Here is a 24,436-nt window from a genome sequence, read left to right on the forward strand (position 1 = left end):
ATTCTTGACGGGTCAAGTCATTCACCCAAACTGAATCCAATTGAACATGTGTATCTTATGCTGAAGAGAAAACTTAAGGCAACTAGCCCCCAAAACAAGAATGAGCTGAAAATGGCTGCAGCACAGGTCTGGAGTATCATCAGAGAAGATAGTCAGCATCTGGTGATGTCTATGGGTCACAGACTCCAAGCAGTCATTATATGCAAAAGATCTGTGACAAAGTACTGAACATGACAACTTTCATTTACATAAAATTAATATGTCTCAAACGTTATGGTGCCCTGAAATGGGGGGACTATGTACAAAAAGCACTCTAATTTCTACATGGTGAAAACAAAATGTATAAGAATTAAGATTACCATTATTTGTTGCTTTTTAGCCAAATTAATCATTTATTTTTGTTTATTTTATTAATTTATGTTTTTTGAATTTAAACTCAGTCCAGGGGACCCTCTGAATATGCTGGTTTTTGTTCCAACCAAAATTGTAATCCCAGAATTTTAACAAGCTATTAATCTTAATGAGGTACTTTTCATGTTTAGGTGGATTACTTACCCTCGTAAGCCACATCATGTCAGACCCTCTGAGTGTGCTGGTTTTTGTTCCAACCGAAATTGTAATCCCAGAATTTTAACAAGCTGTTAATCTTAATGAGCTACTTTTCATGTTTAGAGGGATTACTTACCCTCGTAAGCCACATCATGTCAGAAATAGCTATGCATGCCATGAAGAATAAGAGTCCCATGTTCACATTGTGCTTATTGTGCTATATTGCAAACAATTTCATAAAAATTATTTGACTGATCAAGAGGTCACTCAATAGGGTCCTAATGGGTGAAAGTGTGGACACCTGGCGACTAAAACTAACCATGTGGTAGATAATGAAGAATTCAAAGACAGCAAATGATAACAAGCTAAACGAGCATTGTGTTAAGAAGTTAAGAAGAAGAAGGGGGAAAAAAGTACTTAAACACGTGTTCAACAACCTAATTAGGAGCCTGTTGTTTCCCTCAGTCCTGAATTTGATCCATTTAAAATTTTTGCTACCTCTTTTTGTGAAGTTCTTTGCAATATGGCACTGAACATGGGACTTTTATGTTAATAGCATGCTTAACTATTTCTGACATAATGTGGGTTAAATATGAAAAGCACCTAATTAGGAAAAAATAACTGCTTGTTAAAATTTAGCGATTGCAACTGTGGTTGGAAAACCAGCATACACAGAGGGTCCCCAGGACCGAGTTTGAATATTCACTGATTTTGAGTAGAAAAATGGCTCTCTCGATGCATAGCTCTGCATTAAACAATTCAAAGCCTCCCTCTTGTGGCAGCACAATGAAATGGTAATAAGCCACTGGTTAGAAATGATGTTCAAAAAGACAAAAGCAATTGGTTCCTCTGGGGGGCATGTGTACGTGTGTCTGTATCATTGTGCGTCTGGTGTCATCCTGTGTGTGTGTGTGTGTGTGTGTGTGTGTCAGTGATTGCCTGAGCTTACTATACATGACAAGTGCTCAAAGCTAAAAACGCACCCTCCACCGATGTCATGCTCTAATACTATCCAGTAATATCCTGTACATCCGAAAAACATTTGATTTAAAAAATCAAACAAAAAACACTAAACAAAAGGAAATATAAAGCTCTATGGTTGACTCTATGGGTGTCCCTTGCACTTGAGGAGCATCTTGAATGCATGCTTGAAGTCCTCATTGAAGCTGGTGTAGATAAGCGGGTTGATAAGTGAATTGACGTAGCCGAGCCAGGTGAGGGCGTTGGAGAGCAGCATGGATTCCGAGTCCCGCAGCAGCTTCAGCCCCACCAGCAGCTCCTTGATGAAGAAGGGTAGCCAGCAGAGCACGAACGCCCCCAGGATGAGCCCCAGGGTCCGCGCCGCCTTCCTCTCCCTGCTGAGGCGGATCCTGGCCCTCTCCCTGGCCCCGCCCATCCCGCCCTCCGCAGGCCCTGAGACAATGACGTCGTCCAGCCTCTCCATTTCCGGGCCCGGGTCGGATGTCGACAGCTCGGGAACGCAGAAGGCGTGCACCGATCGGCAGTGGCCGAAGGAGTTCTGGCTGTCCAACCTCCCGGCCGCGCCCTGCTGCAGGGTGGAGCCCCTCTTCTTGTACAGGGCTTTCGCTGCAGCGTAGATCCGGCAGTAAAGCACGAGGATGAGCACCAGCGGGCCGTAGAACGCCCCAACAGTGGAGTAGAGGGTGTAGCCCACGTGGTCATGCGTGATCATGCAGTCAGTGTGGTTACCAGGGTTGCCGTGGCCACGCCTCCAGAAGAGGGGCGGTACAGAGATGAGGGCAGAGATCGCCCACACGGCGGCCACCATGACGGCAGCCCGGCGAGCCGTCCGCTTGTAGGTGTACTCCACGGCGTTGGTGATGGCCCAGTAGCGGTCCAGCGCGATGGCGCACAGGTGGAGAATGGAACAGGTGCAGCAGGTCATGTCCAGGCTCAGCCAGGCCTCACAGATGGCCGGCCCCAGTGGCCAGGTCTCCGTGGCGACGTAGAGGATGCTGGGCGGCATCACCAAGATGGCCACCAGGAAGTCGGTGACGGCCAGCGAGCAAATGAGGTAGTTGGCGGGCAGGTGGAGCTTCTTGGTGGTGCAGATGGCAGCTATGACGCCGCCGTTCAGGATGGTGGTGAGGAGGGTCAGGGTCCCCAAGCAGACCACCACCGCCACCTTCTCTGCTGCCATCGCTGACCCTGTCTTGCTGCCTGTGACATTGGCAGCTCCAGGGCTGTCCGCCACAAGCCAGCCCATCTCCTGCTGCCTCAGCTGTCCCCACTGGCCACAGTCACTAGAGGTGTGTATCCCCAGCTGGCCATGGTACACGCTCCTGGGAAACAGGAGGAGAAGCATGTGAGTTTATCGTTGAGACAGTCAGTCACACATAAATCCCAAAGGTAATATGATGTAATGAAACAATTATCACCATCACCATGTAAATTAGCATCTTACAATGATGATGAAGATGATTAATATTATGTTCCCTATATTTCATAACTACAACAATAATAATAATAATAATAATAATAATAATCGTTTTTTATTTTATTATTATTATTATTATTATTATTATTACTATTAGTAGTAGTAGTAGTAGTAATAGTAGAAAGACAATAGTGATCTTTAAATCTATATTTTTCATGTATAAACCACCTGTCTCTGATCAATAAATCAGTGAATAACTGTTTTATTCCTACTACACAGACCAGAGAGACTGTATTTCTTCTGTCTACACCATTTGTTTTTACTACAAAACACACATCATAATTTATTTTTATTTTCTGTAATAGATGTGTGGTGCTTAACTTTGATTATGACTTCTGATTTCACAACTGTAGAGTTAAAAAGACATCAAATTTCATGCCAATGAATTTAATTTCAGGGGGTTTCCCTGCTGTTAAACTCAGGAAATGGTTATTTTTTGACCCTGAGAACAACTGGAGGGTTAAACAAGGCCTGAACACATGTTGACATACAATGCTTCTCTGTTCCAAGAAAACCCCAAACAAAATGTGACTATGAGCTACATACAATAGAAACATTATGCATGTTTTCATAATGTTGTGAAAAGTATTTTTAAATACAAATACTTTTTAAGGCACTATACTGTATAACATTGAATTAAGAGTTGAAATTTACAAGCAGGGGGAACTCCAGTCAGGTATGTTTAATGTGCCCTGGTTCTAGAATAATCTCCAAAAATAATTTAGGTTACAAGAGCTCATACCTTAAAATACCTGATTTTAAAGGACAAAATATAATCTGGACAATGATTTGTACTATTAAGAAGTATGCATGAATTGCTGTATTTATTGCTGTGCCTGACCTCCTCTTTTATTTCCCAGACACTTAAAAACAATGATGATAATGGTATTATGCTCAATAATGATTTGTTAAATGTTAATTTAATGGAACCTTAATATGAAGTGTAACGGAGTATAAGCCTTACTCATTCATTCACCTTATGTTTAATTAAAAACAAACATAGGCAAGTAAATGTACATTTAAGACAACTGACTTTGAGATAGAGAACAATAAGACAGCTGAGTGAAACAAAAGTAAAATTAATAATGTTTCTTGCATGAAGCCAAATGTCCTGGGCATTTCCAGACACCACTGGCTTTTTGGAAATACCTATAATTATTTCACCAACAGGGTTTTTCTTGGTTCAAAATAGAGCTTAGGAAGTGACTTTGAGTGACAATGACTGTGGTTGGTCTGGCTTTACTGCCACCGTCAACTCAACGTGTCATTTCCCTATATTTAGCTACATTTAGAATGTAAAGTTCTGGTCTTCAATAGAACACCACAATGCACTGCAGCAGTTACATATTGTGGTGAACCGGGGTGGGTTCCATACAGCCTATATGGAAGTATTTACACATTGCAAGGGGTTCAATCTACCGGAATAGCAGTATATGGAATTGTCATACGTCTTGAAATGGGTTTCATTTTTGTCACTCAAACATAGGGTACAATATTAATGAACCTTTTTACTTAATGCATCCACAGAAATTCCAGCATGCTGTATTTAAAATATTTTTATGCATTCACAAAGAATGATTGCACCATCCTTTTTGTCACCGGTGTCTCTTGTACCCTACGCAATTTTAAAGAGTACAAGTACAGTTCAATCAGCACAGATCGGCAAAACAGTGTACGTTAATGCAGAAGAACCCACTTAATTGCATAACTGATTTTCGCATAATATGGATATCTGTGTCAGGGTCTGGGTTGGGACTCAGAAGCGGACCAGAGTTAGAAGATGCGATTTATTTTGCGAAGCACAGAATCAGAAGCAGTCTCTTAATCAAATACAGGCAGGGGTCAAAATCCGGGAAATCAGGTAGACAGGGCAGAGGCACAAAAACGGGAACTGGGGGGCAGGTCGATTAAACAGGCAAGGGTCAAAATACCAAGGCAAGGAATAACACGGGCAGGCTAAACCCGAGGTCGGAAACAAACAAGCAAAAGTCAAAAACCAGGAAGGACAAGAACACTAAACAAGGCTGGAAAGGCTACTCGAAAAATCAGAGGCACGATCTGGCAAAGAAAAAAGGTGCACACAGAAACTAAATAGCAACGCCAATGAGTGAAGATGGGATGCAGGTGAGGAAGGCAAGTGGAGGCTTGATTGCAGATGCGGAAACCGGTGGAACTGGGGCGGGGCGTGGGCGTGGACAGGAACCAGGAACCTAAGGGGGAAAAACAACAAACGCACACCCAAGCACACGAACACAGAAAACACAACCACAAGCGAAAACAAGTAAACTGAAAATAAAAATACACACTAGAAAATAAAAAATAAACAACTAAAACGGAACACAAGGAGAATCAGGCAGGATTCCTGACAGTACCCCCCCCCCCCCCCCGACGGACACCTCCTGGTGTCTCCACAAGGGGATGCCGGCGTTGGAAGTCCTGGATGAGGGACGGGTCCAGAATGTCTCGAGTGGGGACCCAGCTCCTCTCCTCCGGACCGTACCCCTCCCAGTCTACTAGGTACTGGAAACCACGCCCTCGGCGACGCACCTCGAGCAGACTTCTGACAGTGTAGGTGGGCGTGCCATCGATGAGCCGTGGGGGGGGGGGGGCACGCGAGGATCCTGGTGAACAGGCTTGATCCGGGAGACGTGGAAGGAGGGATGAACACGGCGCAGAGAACCTGGTAGCTTGAGGCGGACCACCGACGGGTTGATGACCCGGGAGATCAGGTAAGGCCCGATAAACCGAGGTGCTAGCTTCCGGGAGCTCTCCCTCAGCGGAATGTCCCTGGGAGACAGCCATACCCTCTGTCCGCGCCGGTAACGGGGAGCCGTGGTCCTGCGCCGGTCTGCTGCTCTCCTCATCCGATCCCCAGACCGGAGCAAGGCCGCCCGAGCCTGCCTCCAGGTACGCCGACACCGTTGTATAAAAGCCTGGACAGATGGGACGCTGGCCTCCTCCTCCTGAGAGGGGAACAGAGGGGGTTGGTAACCCAGACAACATTGAAATGGGGATAAACCAGAGGCGGCCACCGGAAGGGAGTTGTGGGCATATTCTGCCCAAGCCAGCCTCTCACTCCAGGAGGACAGGTTGTGGGAGGCGATGCAGCGCAACAGCAGGTCTTGATTGGCCCGCTCTGTTTGGCCATTGGTTTGGGGATGGTAACCGGAAGAAAGGCTAGCGGATGCCCCGATGAGGCGGCAAAACTCCCTCCAGAAGCAGGAAATGAACTGGGGGCCTCTGTCCGAGATGTCAGTGGGTAGGCCGTGAATCTTAAAAACATGATTAGTCATTAGTTCAGCAGTCTCTTTAGCAGACGGGAGCTTGACCAAAGGGATAAAATGAACGGACTTAGAAAAACGGTCTACCACTGTGAGGATAGTGGTGTTACCCTGGGAAGGGGGAAGCCCCGTCACAAAATCCAGGGCTAGGTGAGACCATGGGCGTCTCGGCACTGGCAGGGGGCGAAGCAGTCCAGCGGGGGGGGGGGGTGTTGGCGGACTTATTGCGAGCACAGACCTGACAGGCTGCGACGAAGCGCTTAATCTCCTCCTCCATGGCTGGCCACCAGAAACGCTGCAGGATGAAGGCCCGGGTTCTCCTGACCCCGGGGTGACAGGTCAGCTGGGAGGAGTGGCCCCACTGGAGAACCTGGGAACGAACAGACTTAGGGACAAACAGCAAGTTAGGAAGTACGTTACTCGGGGGGGGACTCCCTCTGCAGGGCGCAGCGCACCGCGCTCTCCACCTCCCACCCCACTGCCGCCACTAGGCAGTTAGCAGGCAAGATGGTCTCCTGCTCGGGGCCCTCCTCAGTGAGGCTGAACTGGCGGGAGAGAGCGTCAGGCTTGGTGTTCTTGGAGCCCGGCCTGTACGAGAGGGTGAAATTAAAACGGCCAAAGAATAAGGCCCAGCGAGCCTGGTGAGAGTTGAGACGCTTGGCCCCCCTGATATACTCCAGGTTCTTGTGATCGGTCCACACTAGAAAGGGAATCTGGGTGCCCTCCAGCCAGTGGCGCCACTCCTCCAAGGCCAACAGTTCACGGTCTCCAATCCTGTACTTCTGTTCTGTGGGGTTGAGACGGTGGGAAAAAAAAAAAAAAAAAAAAAAAAAAAAAAAAGCACAGGGGTGAAGCTTGTTATCACGACTAGAACGTTGAGACAAAACCGCCCCCACTCCCACGTCGGAGGCGTCCACTTCGACAATGAACTGGCGAGTAGGGTCAGCAGAAATCAGGATGGGAGCCTTCGTAAATCGTCTCTTGAGCTCGTTGAAGGCCTGATCTGCGATGTCTGACCAAAGGAACTTAACTGCCGGAGATGTAAGGGCAGTGAGGGGGGCAGCAACCCTGCTGTAGTCACACACGAATCTGCGATAAAAATTAGCGAATCCCAGAAACCTCTGAAGATCCTTACGCGTCTTAGGATTGGGCCACTCCGCCACGGCCCGGACCTTGACCTCGTCCATCTGGACGCCTCGGGAGGACACGATGAACCCCAGGAAGGACACTGACTCCTGGTGGAAGACACACTTCTCTGCCTTTACGTATAATTGGTTCTCCAGTAGCCGTTGTAGCACCCGCCGGACATGCTGCACGTGCTCCTGGCTGGACTTGGAAAAAATCAAAATGTCATCTATGTACACAAACACAAAACGATTGACCATGTCCCGCAGTAGGTCATTGACCAGGGCCTGAAAAACGGCAGGAGCGTTGGTGAGGCCGAATGGCATGACAAGATATTCGTAGTGCCCGGTGGGTGTATTAAAAGCGGTCTTCCACTTGTCCCCCTCCCGAATGCGGACCAGATGGTAGGCGCTGCGGAGATCCAACTTGGTAAAAACGGTGGCCCCCTGCAGGAGCTCAAAGGCGGAGGACAGAGGAAGCGGATAACGGTTTTTAACTGATTTCGTTAAGGCCCCGGTAATCAATGCAGGGTCGGAGAGAGCCGTCCTTTTTGCCCACAAAAAAGAACCCCGCGCCCGCCGGGGAGGAGGAGGGACGAATAATGCCAGCGGCCAGTGACTCACCAATGTATTTGTTCATCGCCTCGACCTCAGGGGGAGACAACGAGTAGAGGCGGCCCCGGGGAGGAGAAGTGCCAGGTAGCAGCTCGATGGGGCAGTCATACGGGCGATGCGGGGGCAGCGCAGTAGCTCGGGCCTTACTGAATACGGCCCGCAGGTCCTGATATTCAGGGGGAACGGAAGACAGGTCAGGGTTATCCTCCTGAGGCACAGGAGCAGAGGGCAGCAGACACAGAGCAGACCGGAGACAATGGGTGTGACAGTAGGTGCTCCAACCCATAACAGAGTTCTCTGATCAGTTAATGTGTGGGTTGTGTTTAACTAGCCAGGGGTGACCCAGCACCACCGGAACCAGGGCTGAGTCGAACAGGTATAGGACGATTTCCTCACCATGGTTGCCAGAAATGAGAAGACTCACCGGGGCTGTGACGTGGGTAACGGTGGCTAACCTCTCCGCTAACCGCAGGGCGACGACGGGCAGCCGCCACTGGGCGGCCAGGGAGGCGTCAATGAAGCTCTCGTCCGCGCCAGAGTCAATCAGAATGGTAATGGGCCGCCGCTGCCCCTCCCAGGAGAGGGTAGCAGGCAACAGGGTGCGTTGGGATGGGGAGCTTGGAACAACCTCCTCTGCCTCTCTGCCGGGGTTAGATGGGCGCGATCCACCTGCATAGGCTCCGACTCCCGCTGAGGAGGAGACCTGGAAACTGAGGCAACGCGTGGGTGAATTTCTGAAGATGACCACAAGGGGGCACTCACGGTTCTCTCCCGGCGGCGTTGGGTTAGTCGGTTGTCCACTCGGATCGCCAAATCAACTAAATCATCAAAACCGGAGGGGAGCTCGCGAGTAACAATCTCGTCCTTTATGTGCTCGGCAAGCCCGTGTAGGAAGGCATCAAACCGAGCGACCCCGTCCCACTCGCTCGTGGTGGCGAGGGTGCGGAACTCAATGGCATAGTCCGAGACCGACCGTCCTCCCTGGCGTATCCGGATTCACTGGGGGGGACGAGACGCTGGTTGGCGTCTGCTGGAGTCGCTGTAGCTGAGCAGTAACCTCCGTCATGGTATGAGCGAAGCAGTCCAGTGCCTGCTTAACCGCCTCCAGCTGGTGCTGATGTTCGCCTAACATGGCTCCCTGTCTTCCCAGCGCCGTCTGTAGTTGACCCAGGTCCGCTGAGTCCATGGTGGCCAGATCGTACTGTCAGGGTCTGGGGTGGGACTCAGAAGCGGACCAGAGTTAGAAGATGCGATTTATTTTGCGAAGCACAGAATCAGAAGCAGTCTCTTAATCGAATACAGGCAGGGGTCAAAATCCGGGAAATCAGGTAGACCGGGCAGAGGCACAAAAACGGGAACCGGGGGGCAGGTCGATTAAACAGGCAAGGGTCAAAATACCAAGGCAAGGAATAACACGGGCAGGCTAAACTCGAGGTCGGAAACAAACAAGCAAAAGTCAAAAACCAGGAAGGACAAGAACACTAAACAAGGCTGGAAAGGCTACTCGAAAAATCAGAGGCACGATCTGGCAAAGAAAAAAGGTGCACACAGAAACTAAATAGCAACGCCAATGAGTGAAGATGGGATGCAGGTGAGGAAGGTAAGTGGAGGCTTGATTGCAGATGCGGAAACCGGTGGAACTGGGGCGGGGCGTCGGCGTGGACAGGAACCAGGAACCTAAGGGGGAAAAACAATAACAAACGCACACCCAAACACACGAACACAGAAAACACAACCGCAAGCGAAAACAAGTAAACTGAAAATAAAAATAAATACACACTAGAAAATAAAAAATAAACAAAACTAAAACGGAACACAAGGAGAATCAGGCAGGATTCCTGACAATCTGCATATAATTGCCAAATCCCTAATGATTTCCCATTCATTCCATTGTAAAGAGATTGCATGCTTGAATAAAACAAATTTTAGATATGTTCGTGGAATTATGTCCAACTCCATCGCATAATAATCTTTAAACATGTCCTAAAAAGTTGGCAGATGTGGCATTCATAAACTGACAATTACCCTATAAAGACACAAAAAATTACTTAGGTAGACAGTTTCTGTTGAAAATCACGTCGACAGCTGACACCTAAGTGGCAGGCGTAGTCGTCAGCACTCTGCCTGTTTCATTCTTTTATGCAATTAAACGGATTCTACTGTTAGCGTGTTTGCGGTTGCACGTAAACTTGAAAGCAGTCAAAACATTAAAAACTCGAAATGCGGTATTGTTCAGGACGAAATTGCACTAATGACAAAACATTTAGGCAGCCCGCCTAACATATTTCAGAGCAGAAAAAACCAGATCAAAGATCGACCCACTTTCTTGAATATTTTTTTAATTTTTAATTTTTTTGTTAAGGAATGGCTTCAGTCTTGCCAGCTTACTCTAAAGCTCAGAATTTAGTACAGCACGCACAACTGTTGCTATGTGTATACAGTGGCCAGTCTTTGTCATAGAATCCTGTAGCTTTTTAAGGTTTCTGTTGGGGTCTTCTGACCTGATGAGCTTCCTCATGCTAGCTCCTTGTTGTAGGAAGACCTACTGGAACAGGTCATTTTATTCTGATCTAATCAGAATAATGTCAGCTGGTCACCAGGGAAGGCAACTTTGTGCATAATTTGGATGGAGGTTAACACTGCACAATTACAACTCCCACTATAAAGTGGGTGTGTAAATTTATCCAACCAAGCTGTTATGTCTTTCTATTTTTAATACATTTTCAGAAATGATTTGCCTTTTTTTTTACTTTTATGTTGGGGGTTACCATGTCTAAATGAAAGTGGGGAAAATCTGATTTTTCATTTCATTCTTCAAGGCAAACAAAAACAAGAGAGTCCACTGTATATCCAGCTGAATAATATTGATTCTGTAAAAACAAAGAATAAATGAATGAATACAAAAGCATGTGTGGAAATATATTCATAAATAAACATTTAAACATATTAATATATAAACAACAAAGCAATACATTCACAGATGACTTATCATTTGGTGATAAATTCATCACTGAATGAATTCCTGCTTTGCCAGCTATTAGTTTATTTGAAGACCAATGGCATTATTTTTTTTTTTTTTTGCCAAAGCCTGTGCAAAGAACAGTAAGATAAAGGATGGCAATATCATATAACATTAATGTAATGTTATATACATAAGTCACCCAGGATAACATTGTCTGCTGAGCATATAGATTGGATAATTTTCCTTTCCAGTTCCAGACAGCACTATTCATAATCTCTGCCTTAAGTATCGTGCTGAGGGCAGGTGGCTGCTTCCAGCTTAATAGGAGCCAAGCTGGGGAAATTAATGAAACTCCAAGGCCTGTCTCTATGTCTGTAGAACACCAGTGCTGGAAATTAACCTTGTGTCTTGTAATGGGTTCTATCACAGGGTAAAGGAAAGCAGACTGGTCGATATGCTGTGTGACTATGCTTGTGTGTGAGTGTGACTATGTGTCTGTGTGTGTGTGTGTTTGTGAGCAAGTGAATACATGCAAGGGACACTTGTTTCTGTTTCTGTTTCATTGCTGTTTTGTCAGTTGGTGACAGATCATGCTGTGCCACTTTACCTTACAAATGCTAGATTGTGTGAGCAGTTAGCTTTTTTATTTGTGGGTGGTGTGATTGAGCTCGATAAAGTGGATATTGTAAAGAATTTCACTCCAAAGGGCGACAAGGCCTCTTGTAGTGTTTTCTGTCAAAAGTTGATGGAGGGTCTGTCCAGTAGATGGCAGTAGGAATTCAGAGAAACTTTCCAGGGCTAAATTTGAATGCCATCTAATCGAACATTTAATGGATTTTTGGCCAGAAATTTCCTCGTAAAAAGTGTACTTCTGTTTTTACGACCACTTCCCTCCTCCCAACATCCAGAATGACTTTGAAATACATGACACTCTCGTTCAGGAAGTGCTCCAGCATATATCAATGTAATGTTTTCACACTTCAAATAAAGAAATGCCAGTGCCACATTTCTGCTCAGAATGCATTTATGAAGTTACCTACTACATGACACATTAAACTACCAGGGATATACATACCATTTCATCCAGACTTTAGTATTTCAAGATAGTTTTACTATTATTTTAGTTTGAAACTGTGTTGTTGTTATAATAATAATAATAATAATAATAATAATAATAATAATAATAATAATAATTATTATTATTATTATTATTATTATTATTATTATTATTCGTAGTAGTAGTAGTGGTATAAACAGGTACATCATCAACTGTAAATGGGTACATAAAGTTAAGAATCTATTTCAACCCAACCCTGCTCTAGAATGCCAAACTATCTTCAGTCACAGTGGCTCTGAAAGCTGGATCTATCTCCACGTATTCCAGATCAAAAGTCTGAAAAACCTTCACGCTTTTCCAGTGTGATCTGTGAATCTCTCTCCAACCATTCTGGCTCAAGATTCCACACACACTTGCTTCTGCCGATCTCTTTCTTTTTCTCCTCCAGACCCAATTAGCCAGCTGACAGACAAGCCTTTGGAGAGATGGATGGCGGGAGAATCTAATCCGCTGTCTTTCCTTCACGGAGGAGTGATAATAGAAGCTGAAGGCTGCTCTACCCCTGGGGCCTCTGTGGTAAGTAGAGGAAAAGGTATTTTCGTCTCCATTTATCCAGCGGGCAAACCTCAGGTGTGAAGACTACGTGGTTGATAGCCATAGCCCCACATTCAATCGATAGCCAGGTACCGGCACAGCAAAGAAAAAAGATATTTATTTTTTACCTCAGACACACACAGCACGCACACGTACACAATTAGATCATTGCTGAACCTGAATGACAGGGCTACTCATTTTAAACAGATCATAGATGAGTTAATAACAAAAAACCACATGTGGCCTCCCAACAGTAGTTCTCACAGTATATAATCCAATTGGCTTCTTCATCTTTTAGCTATGTGGCTCCTCTTTACCCTTAGAAGATTGTTTTCCTATTCCCAAAAAACATGCACTGGTATGTCATTTGTTTATCACAAATGTTGGGCCACTGAGAATTAAGTTATGTCTATTTCCTGAATCCAGCTGTTTTAACAGTCAATGCCCTTTTTCAGCATTTTGAATATTGAACACAAGTGATAATACATGCCCCTCCTCACTGATCCTACACGTAAAATATATTTAATTTAATTGAATCATTATTATCTAGGATGACAATTATCAGTTAAATCAGCGAATTCATTGTTCATTGATAGGCACAGCATTCTGGTGGATGACACTTTGTGAAAATATATGACTCAATCAATCATATTGAAATAAACAGCGTGTTTATTTAAAGTTACAGTACCAAGATAAAGAGAAATCATCACTCTAAAGACAAAGGTTATATCTTAATGAACATTACATCTAAAGACAAATGTAACCAGCTAAAATCACCACAAGAGATACAAAAATGAATATCAAACCACAGCTTGTTTGTCCCAAAGCATCTCAAAATGCCCCAACACACACAGCTACATAACAATACAAACTGAGTGAGAGTTCGGACCCAGAGTCAAGCCAACGTTTAATCAACCCAACTGACCATCTTCTCAGCAGTCATAAATACTTCACCCTACAGGGACTGAGGATGTTGACCCTGATTAGATGATGCCAACTTGAAGCACTGAATGGGGTGGTGGGGAGGGGGGAGTGGGAGGGTTGGATTCATGACAAGGGCTGTCTTATCTGAAAGCTGGCAAAATTACTGTTAGTTGGATTGATTCTGTCATCAAAAGATCCATGGTTTTAACCTTTTTAAGGAGACCAACAGAAATACCTTAGGACGTAATTTAGCTCAGCGATAGAACACCTTTACAAAATAGAAATTTACTCCTGTTTTTATCAACAGACTTGAGGACTGTAGGTAAATATTAAGCACAGCCAGCAGTGAAATCTCCACCTTTGGGCAAAATATTGCTGTTGTGTGAAAAGGCCAGCCCTAGATTCCAAACTGGCCAGCCTCAACAACCTTTATCTACATAAAAATTAAGACTTTAATTCAATTACCTCACTTGAATGTCAAACATTGGGCATTTATCCAAAAGACAACAATGACCCTGAGGTGTATGGTGTGGGCAAGCTGGGTAATAGCACTAAAAATAACTAGGTGTTCTAGTGTTTCTTCAGGGAGGTAATAAAGGCTTCCAGGAAAGAAGACATTGGGACACCCTTATTTTGTGCGAATAAATAAGGGCCCCGGTGTGTCTTTTAATTGACAAAGGAATTCTAGTGGATTTTGGAGAAAGGAGGAAGAGAAAAACAGGCTTTATGACCAGGTCAACCATAACAAGCTACTTTGTAAGAGAGTATAAGCTTCTTTTCCAAAAAACCTGTATCACAATGCTCTGTCCCTCTCTACTACAAGTCATATTTTAAAAGCTAGGCATCCAAGATCACTGGGACTTTAATTTATATTGAGGAGCAGGCATTTTACTGACAGAGTAAATATCAAATTTACTAAACCTGATATTTACCAATTTGGCAGAAGTTTATTATTCAAGGGTACAAAAAGCAGAATCCCACCCAGGATTTAAACCTTCTGGGTTCCATTTACCTTTCCACTATGCCACTATATCATCTGCATCCCTGTAATCACAAAACTAGTCTGCTAAGCAAACATAATGAGCTTTAGGTGAGTATATACAGCACACAACAAATAATACAATAACAATTAATTGGAGAACCAAACTGCAGCACTATGCCATGCATCTACACAGCAGAATTCAATTGTCGAGCCACATTGTAACAAGTAGCAGAGCCGCTCTGTTGCACAATGTGAGACGGCTGTGAGACACTGAAGCACGATGTTGTACAACCACGCTACGGCGCTACGTTGCAGAGCCACAATGAATTGCAGGCTGCATGTGTCACAGTGTGTGATAGTGCTCTGAGATGGTGACTGGCAGCTGCTCTCGGGTCATTAATCTTAGTGAAGAGGCCTTTTTGACAGCGGAGATGCACGGGGGGCGGGACTCATCCTGCCAGGAAATCAAAACATAAGCTGAGTATGTTTACAATTTCCTGCTTGCTTATTTTCAATTTCTGTCCTTTTATATTCATAATGCCTCATATGATACCACATCCACTGAAGGTTAAATATTTATTTAATTATCTTGAATTGATAGGTGTGAAAGGTGCTTTACTAAATATAACAGATTGATTGATTGATTGATTGATTGATTTATTGATTGTGAGGGCTAAATGTTAGCCAACTTTTAAGAGGTGTTGACAGGAGTCAAGAATTTAAAAATCCCACTGGAACCTCTAACAACCCCAGGCCTGGTCTTATCCCCCTAAGCCAGCTTGAAAGTACTGTAACAAGTGAAAGCGCCACAGATCGGCATTAAAAAAAAACCTGCTGATCTAGTTAAAGCTATTTCTCTCATCCAGTTCATCTCATCTCTCATTCAGTGGAATCCACCCCCATCCAAATAAACTCAACCATCATCCAAATGAAGCATCCCTCTTCCTTGCAGATGAGTTCTCATTCACCGAATTCACTGGTCCAATATGATACTCTTAAATTCCAAAGGCTGGCAGATTCTGTGCACATCTGATGGAAGAATGTAAAACGAATTTGTTGTACGTTTGTCACATGCGGGTGGGGGGCTTCATTCCCTGCCATGGCATTTTGTAAACTGTGGTTCCTCCCGTTACCCTCTCCGCTTTCTACCTATCTGAATAAATTAAAATTTTGAAAGGAGGGTGAACTATCCTGCGCTCTTCAAAAAAGAACACACTTCTGAAGTTTCCCCAGGATTTTTGTTCTTCAGAATAAGCGGACTACAAAGGGGCGAGACGAGAGAGAGACAATCATGACAAGCAATTGTCATAATGCAGACTTCACTTCTGTTATTCTGACAGTATGGAAGTTTACCTCAGGGGAAAAGGGAAATTGCTTGCCATCCTTGGAAATATTATTGTGAATATACACATTAAAATGAAAATTTACCACATTCTCCATGCAATTTTACCAGGAATTATGTTTAAGACTGAATACCTATCTAAAATTAGATTTTGAAATTGATTTGCTCTAGGGCAGCATGCTGGGCTCATTATTTTGCAGACTCTCACACACTTAATCAAATTGTTGACAAAAGAGCTATTACAAATAACTCAGCCTTTGGAGGAGGTTATGCAATACGAAATAATACATTTTGAGGCACAAATGGTAGTGAGAAAGTTTGCAAATTAAAGTGGGGTGGTCTTTTTAGGTTTTACTCCTTCCATCTCTTCAGAATCTATGATAATTACAATAGTAGTAGTTTGACCATTGGATTTCACAAAAAGAAGACAGGGCAGGCAGGTGTTATGGACATAATACCAGGCCAGTATTCATCTTCATTCCTGGTCCTGTCAGGCTGCAGGGTCTGCTGGTTTTTGTTATTACTTGGCAATTAATTTATCAATTAAAGCAGTCGATTACGCAGTTAACTGACAACACCTGGTTTCTCGGAATTTGAACTGGTTGTTGATATTAAGGAGGAAACAAAAACCAGCAGACCCTGCGGCCCACCTGGACCAGAAATGAAGAGGCTATTTGTTTAAATAATGGTCTATGGAATGAGCAAAGACATTTTTATGATTTTAGAAATCCTGCCTGGATGAATATATTTTGTCCTAAAAAGAAAGAAATGACCAGGAAAAAGAGGACGTCTGGTGAGCATACAGTAGTTACATAACAGAATATGCAGCTTAAAACAGTAGAAATACCTTTAGTTATCATCAAAAATATACTGCAGAAAACTTTGATGTTTTATTAAGTCTAGTTGTAGAGCACCCCTTGCAGTGATTAAAGAGGAAACGCATTTGAAGAAATTTCCTATTTACTTAAAATGGAAATAACATGTAATCTATACTAATGCTTTATATACCAACACACTTCCCTCCTAAAAAATAAATAATAAATGTGTATGTGTTTGTGTGCGTGTGTGTACTGCACTTCTACAACTGCAAAAAAAAAAAAAAACAGGATTTCATTTTGTCCACTTGTGGTTTGGACATTTCCCAACAGCACAAAATTAAGTAGAATGCATTGGAACTGAATAATACTTTTGATTTTTTTTATTCCTGAAAGACCGTTAGTAAGGTACTGTAGCTGTTGTCGGGGCATGCTATAAATCATGGAATCACCAATGTGGCCCTAATACAGAACAACAAGATTCTCTGTGAGGTCCTGGAAGGTTCCAGATCTGTGCACTTGAAAAGCATTGTGTTGAGATGAATCTAATCTTCAGTCTCATAAGTCATAAGTGGTTAGAGGTTCCTAATTATTAAAATAATCTGCAGGCTGCCTTTACTTAAAGGGACAGTTGCTTTCTGTAGACCACAAACCCCAAAATGCAATAATTCCTGCCATTGCAAAGCCAGAAAATAATTTGGCATTTCTGTAAGTATAAAAAATAGCATTTGTCATAAATGATTAAAAAATACTGATAATAAAAAGGTCAATAAAAAAACATGCATTAAAATGGAAAGAATATGGGAAAACCTCCCGAAAGTCACTTTATGTTGGCTGTTTTCTAGTGATGCTCAGTCGGGTTGTAGGTTCAAAGGGCTAGAACTCCACAGTTTGGGGTTGTTCACGCAAGCCAAATCATATTAATGCTAATAACCATTTCTATTTGGGCCTGCCCCCCCTGCTCTCCCCTCTTCCGGAAACAGGAAACAGGAAAGGGCCTTCCCCGAACTGTTGCCTTCCCCAAACTGTTGCCACAAAGTTGGAAGCACAGAATGTTCTAGAATGTCACTGCATTAAGATTAGCCTTCACTGTCACTAAGGGGTCTAGCCCAAACCATGAAGAACACCCCAGACCATATAGGGGTGTCCATATACTTTTGGTCATATCACGTATATCAGTGAGAATGGATATTGTTATGGTATATTACAGATGAGGCAAACATCTCAATGTCACCACATATTCCTCAGTAAGTGGAGGAGAGTGAAAATTAAAAAATAATTTGTTGAAGGTAGGTCTACACAGTACTCAGCACTCTCAGAAAAAAGGACCAAAAAAGTGATGAAAAAGTTGCTGAACAAAAGCTTATCACTGGGGTGGTACCCTATAGGTACATAAAATTATGCCCCCTGCCAGCAATATATAATTCATTTGGACCTTTTTTGCTTGGAAAAGGTACTTATTAGTACCCAAACAGAAAATGGTTGTACTTTCAGGGTACATTTGGGAAATGTGTTCCGTAATGGACAAACACGTTCCTCCACTATACCTTTATTTCTGAGAATGTGGACAGACCTGACATATTTGACTTTGGGAAACATTGCCTTCGTGCAATACATTTGGAATTTACTGTTGTAGCGTATTGGTAAAATGCAATATTCTTTTCTGAAATGTGCAGCTGACAATTGAACAGAAACTTCAAAGAATGTCAAATGAACCAAGAATTCTTAAATTAATCTAAATAAAAACCCACTTTATACAGAGAGCTGGCCGAAATGCTATGGGAAACCAGGTCTCTTTACATGTAAAAATTCCCCAAAGTGTAATGATTGCGACCCATAATATAAATCAAAAGGTTGAAATTTCATGTTGATATATTGAAGCAGGGATAAGTATACTCTCCTTTATTTGTGGGCTTTTACTTTAAGAATTGAAGGTGAGCTTGCTGAGTGCACTTAATGTAATGAAATTCTCATGGAGAAGATAATATTCAGTCCTCTTGCTAGGGAGTGAAATTAAATATAAGTGGTCTTGTTAATAACTCAAACACTGGAGATGATATATTACATCATAATCATAATAACAAGATTAAGGAGAAATTAGGTTTATTGCCATTTATAGATAGTTTCAGATTATTGTGAAGTCTCAAATTGAAAGGACAATGGAAAGGACGGTGAAGAGAATTTTTTTTTTCCTGTTAAATTCATAAATCTTCCAGTAAAGTATTCCCTAGATAAAGATAATAAATTTGCTTTTCTGCTCGAGCAGTTTAATATAGTGGCAAGTTCAGGAAACACAGCAAACACAAATGGCTACACTTAGAGAACTCTGACAATGGTAAGGCTATAACAATTGTCTGGGGTCATCAGCATATGATTTTTAAAAAGCAAGTTAGATCAGTCCTTATTGCATATATTTCAGCTGATGGACCAAAGCACGGTAGAAGATGATGTTCTGACATGCTAGGTTGGTAGAGGCACTTATTGGCTAGATTATTTAGGCCCTGCAAACTGATGGGTCAGGGTCAAACTGTTACACTTAACAGTAATAGAATTTCCACAAAAATGCAACCGGTCATTTGTCAATTGAAATTCAGAATGTTCTCAGCTTTTGTTTGTTGAACAAAATGAATTTAAGAAAACAGCTATACTGTGTCAAGTATTGACGCACTTAAAATCAAATTTTTGTACAGACTAAATGTGATCAGTTGCGCACAAAATATGTACTGTGTTCCTGTTTACTTTGTTCTAGTGCTAATTATTTCCCTTTCATTTAGACTTGTAGCTGCTTGTTGTAGTGTCATGAAAGTCATGTTGGACAGAAGTGCCTGCCAAATGAACAGATCTATTGTTAAATACTAGATTTAGTTCTACAAACAGCTCAGCCAAATTGTATTTGCATTTCAGGCCGTACTAAGGGAAATGAGGGGTGCTATGTAGATTAGGGCTATAACTATTGGCTATGGCCTGCCCCAACCCAAATAAATAACCAAAAATATAATATAATACAATTAGCAGCTATGATTACATCACTGAATGCAATTAGATTTTCATCCTTACTGCAGTGCAGTTGCAACTACCTTCAGATCTGTATTTAACTGAACACGATGAAGCTACATTTCCCTTACGAAAAAATAAATAAAATAAAAAATCATCATGTGAATTCAACATTTTCACATGTGAATTAAAATGTCACATGTGAACTGGACATTTTCACATGGGACTCACTTTTTCTCATTTTAACTACAATTTTCACATGTGAAAACAAAACTTGTGACATTACATACCATTGATTACCTTTTCTTTTTTTTCATAAGGATTACATAAATTGTTTTCATTTAGCAGACACTTTAGTCCAACTTCCATGAACATTGTAGCAAACAATGCCTGAAGCTAGGTGTTCCAGTTGTCCTGTTCCTTGTGTTTGGTTGTTTCTCAAGAAAAAAAAAGCAGAATCCCAAATTGCCTTGTTGGGGAAAAAAAGCTGCTTAATGCCTACTGCAAATTGACCATCACTGGTGAAATGTAGTGGCAACTCACTGAGGGGTACAGAACATGAAATGGTGGGTGGGTGGCAACATCATATCACATTAAAGGCAGTTTCGAGATGCCTGAAGTTTGTAGAAGTTACATGGCCTATGGAGCCTTTAAGAGACAAAAGAGCCAAAGATGTACTTGGACTAAGTACAAGAATGAAGAATCCAACAAAATTCAGTAATATTAGGCATACAGTGAGCTCCAATTTTTTTTTCATGATTGGACTCCGTACTCCACAATTTTAGATTTGTAATTGAACAATTCACATAGGGTTAAAGTGCACATTCTCAGGTTTTATTTAAGGGTAGTTTTATACACTTTACTTTTATCACAAATGAAAGCACTTTTTATATTCCCCCCATTGCAGAGTACCATAATGCTGGGGACAACATACTACATACTACTTTTACGTAAATGAAAGTAGTCATGCTTAGTCAGGGTTCGAGTTATAATCTGAGCTTTGTGGGGGTCTCTAAAATTATGTTTGGGGCGGAGATAAATAAATAAATAATAACCTAATGGGTGCACTTTTTTATATACAAAAATACACACTTAATCACACACTTAATTTTTACCATTGGAACGCACACAATTCAGAGCCTGTTTCTCTAAGGCCTCTTCCACTACCGTTCTCTTCTGCTGATTCTCTTTTGCTGCTTTTCTTGCTCCGTAGCAGCAAAGCTAGTGCTTGCTGTCATGCTAGCAGGTGAATTCCATTTGTCTAAAGCTGTTTTATGTTTCTTTGTGAAAAAACTGAAACTAGCCGGCGGCATGGTAGCTAGTCTATACTATTACTTTCTATTCAATATATTATAAAGATAATGTTGACTGATACATGTAGTGGCTTCTTCTTCCAAATGGGTTTGAACGTTTCAGGCTCGCGCGCTCTCAACAGGAACAGGCATAGTTCGCGCAATATTCTACTGCGCACCATGGTAGCTTGTTGGTGAAGTGCAGCCATACTGTCATTCACGAGAGAATATGGTGCGTTTAGTTCTTTTGGACATCATGTTTCTTTTAGCCTATTTATCTTGTTAATGTAAATAATAGTCATTACATTGAAAAATGCATTATTTGTGATTAGAATAATGGTTGTTGGTAATGTATTAGCGGCCCCCACAGATGTATGATTTTACTGCCTTCATGGGAGATCAGACCCCTCCATATGGGAGCTCAGCTCCCACTGGCTCCCACATAACTCGGACTCTGTGCTTAGTGCATATCACATATCTTTTGCACGCAATGATTGCTTGAAGTCTCTGACCCATAGAGATCACCAGGAGTGGAGTATCTTCTCTGGTGATGCTCTGCTAGGCTTGCACTGTAGCCATCTTCAGCTCCTTCTTGTTTCGGTGGCTAGTTGCCTTAAGTTTTCTGTTCAGCATATGAAAAACGTGTTCAACTGGATTTCGAATGGGAATCACTTAGTCAGTCAAGGGTTTTCTCGTTTTTGGCTTTGAAAAACTTTGTTGCTTTAGCAGTATCTTTTGGATCATTTTCTTGCTGTAGGATGAAGCAACTTGCAGTGTAGCCTCTGTAGTTCAGGTTGTGAAGTCTTCCGCTAACAGTAGTTACTGACACATCCATGCCTGCCTCCTGAAAAGTGTTTTTGATCTGTCGATCAGGTATTTGGACGTTTTTCTTCATAATGGTCACAATTCTTCAGTCCTCAACTGTAGAGAATAGCCTACCAGGCCCTTTGCAATTACTGAGCTCACCAGTGCTCTATTTCTTTTTAATGTTTTTCCAAACAATTGATTTTGGTGAGCCTAAGGTTTGGGCTATGTCTCTGACTATGTTTTCTTATTTCTCAGCTTAATAATGGCTTCTTTGACATTCACTACTCTGGTCCTCATGTTGACAAATGCCAATAATCAACTCTAAAAGCAATCAAAAGCCTGGAATCAAGACTAGATTTTGAAAGCTTTCTTAAACCTGAACTAAGAAAGCTTCTGAACATACCTGACTAATCAGAAACACCTATGAAGCCATTTGTTCTAAACGTTATTATGCCTTGAGATGGGGGGTACTATGCATAGAAAGTGCAGTACTTTCTAAAAAGGTGAAACCAAAATGTATAAAACAATACCCTTGAATAAAAGCTGAGAATCTGCACTTTAACCACATGCATATAGTTTGATTCAGGAAATCAAGAAAGAATGTGTTTTCGTCCCAAAAAATATGGAGCTGACTGTATGTTATGTACGGAATAGAAAGTATATAATATATTTTCACCAGTGGGATGTATAATGAATCTATAAAATAAAACTTGTAAACAGTAATTGAATGATTGAATATTCTTATATTCTTATAAGAATGTCAGGAATATTTTATGTCAGAATATATATATCAGGACATGCAATTGGCGTTGTTTTGTGAAAACCCTTTCTCCTACGCGGAACGTGCAGTGCCTGTAATGATTAGAACGTGATCACATTATGAGCCAAGCATTATGATATTGAAGGTATCCGTTAAGCGTGTCACTGTCCCCACAGTGGTGTAGTGCTGGTGATCTGAAATGAACCCTCGACTTCGCCGTGAGGTGAGATAGCCTACGCTATCGCTCAAATACATTCACTGAATACACGCCTGTCTTTCCACTGGGTCAATAAATTCCAACAATATGAGTTGGCTTTTGGCTACCCGCTTTGAGAACACAAAATAAAATCAAAAACAAAATCAGCATCTTCCACTTTAGTAGCCTATGTCATTAATATAACCATAAGATAATGTGTTTTTATTAATGTTTTTTTTTTATGTTTATGAATAGCCTAACACCTGACGAAACTAATTCAGTTTTATCGCTGTGTTTACCTGCCAAATCGGCATATCATATCAGTGTCAAACCGAATTAACTGTTCTATTAATCAATAAACTGATTAATAGAACAGGCACTAAAACTTTTAGAGATTTTCTATTGACTACAACTGACATTTACAGGATACTCTATTATACCAAGACGTACAAACAAATAGCATGTAGCCAACTCCACCTTTGCTGTTCGTCAAAACTCTTAATCGCAATATTTTATCAATAGTACACAATTATAATTGCAAGCGCAGTTAAATATCTTACCTTTGCGTTGACAGTTTTGCTGTAGCTATATAAGTCCGTCACGTTTGAATATTTTCAATAAAAAAGCATGTAAATAAATAAAACCTACCTCCGTTGTAAAAAAAAAAATAGAAAAAAAGACAAACAACGGGAAATAAATCGTGTAAAGACTGTCGGACAATAGAGATTTACTGCTGATTTCTACGACTGCAAAGTATTTGCTTAAATTGTATGCGTCCTGTTCGTGTCCTTTGCGAATATTTTTTCATCAGTAGGCTACGTTTCGTCATGTTTCGGCCAATTTCGGCGTCTTTGCTGTGGGGAGTAATTCAGTCCACGCACCTCAAAGGTAAAAGCAGTCTCCCAAAGTGTAGTATCCCGAATTAAGTCATCTGTCCACCTCAGGGGGTATGAGAGAGCTTAGCTCACTCACCTTGGGTATTACGCCTGGACACTAGCAGCGGCTCTCCTTCCGCAGTTTTTTCCCATGTAAAAATGGAACGTTACACCAGGGGGCACATTTTAGTCTGAATGAGTGAAGCTATTCTCAGGGACAAATTCTCAATGAGTCAGGTATTTGTCAATGACCTCTGTGATCATATTTCAGTCCATTGCATTGCATTTTACTAATTGCCTTGTGGACAAATGATTACAAACTGCTTTTCAACGTGCATGTTTTTAAATGAAATTACATCTTTAGTTAGCTTCTGCAGCCTCAAAGCAAATGCGGATCCTGGAGGATAACTGCTTGACAACACAGATGGTCACATGCTCAAGATTAAAGGGGTACTTCAAGCTGCTTTAAAGTCTCTTGAAGTGTGTTTTCGTGTATTGTGAAGCCAACAATTTGTGAGTTAATTATCCCATCTAAAATATCTATTGTATGCAACAGTGGATATTTCAGACAGGATAATTTACTACAAATTGTTGGCTTTGCAATACAAGAAAATACACTTCACTGTCTGGGCCAATCAAAAACATACACTAAAACTGAAATGATATATTAAAAAAAAAAACTCCTGAAAATGAACTATACTTGGGCCTTGTAATAATATATGAGACTGGCAAAATGTGCTTTGATGGCGAGCTTGACCATTTCAAGCATCACAAACCAACAGAGGAGTGTTCACTGTTATAGAAACAAA

General features: G+C 42.1%; 1 protein-coding gene across 3 annotated transcripts; it reads right to left on the minus strand.

Moving 5' to 3' along the window:
• Positions 1–1,139: 1,139 nt before the first annotated feature.
• LOC118222001 (5-hydroxytryptamine receptor 1E-like) lies at positions 1,140–23,796 on the minus strand. Of its 3 annotated transcripts, none has more exons than XM_035407440.1 (2): positions 23,725–23,796; positions 1,140–2,852 (listed from the first exon to the last, which is right to left on the minus strand). In XM_035407440.1, exon 2 carries the CDS (start codon positions 2,774–2,776, stop codon positions 1,655–1,657), a length of 1,122 nt encoding a protein of 373 aa, XP_035263331.1. In that variant the 5' UTR covers positions 2,777–2,852; positions 23,725–23,796; the 3' UTR covers positions 1,140–1,654. The 3 variants fall into 3 exon arrangements, with proteins under 3 accessions (XP_035263331.1, XP_035263329.1, XP_035263328.1); XM_035407438.1 differs by having other exon boundaries at positions 23,634–23,764; XM_035407437.1 differs by having other exon boundaries at positions 23,313–23,758.
• Between the last annotated feature and the right edge of the window lie 640 nt (positions 23,797–24,436).

This window comes from Anguilla anguilla, chromosome 1, assembly GCF_013347855.1.
Source record: "Anguilla anguilla isolate fAngAng1 chromosome 1, fAngAng1.pri, whole genome shotgun sequence".
Lineage (NCBI taxonomy): Eukaryota > Metazoa > Chordata > Actinopteri > Anguilliformes > Anguillidae > Anguilla > Anguilla anguilla.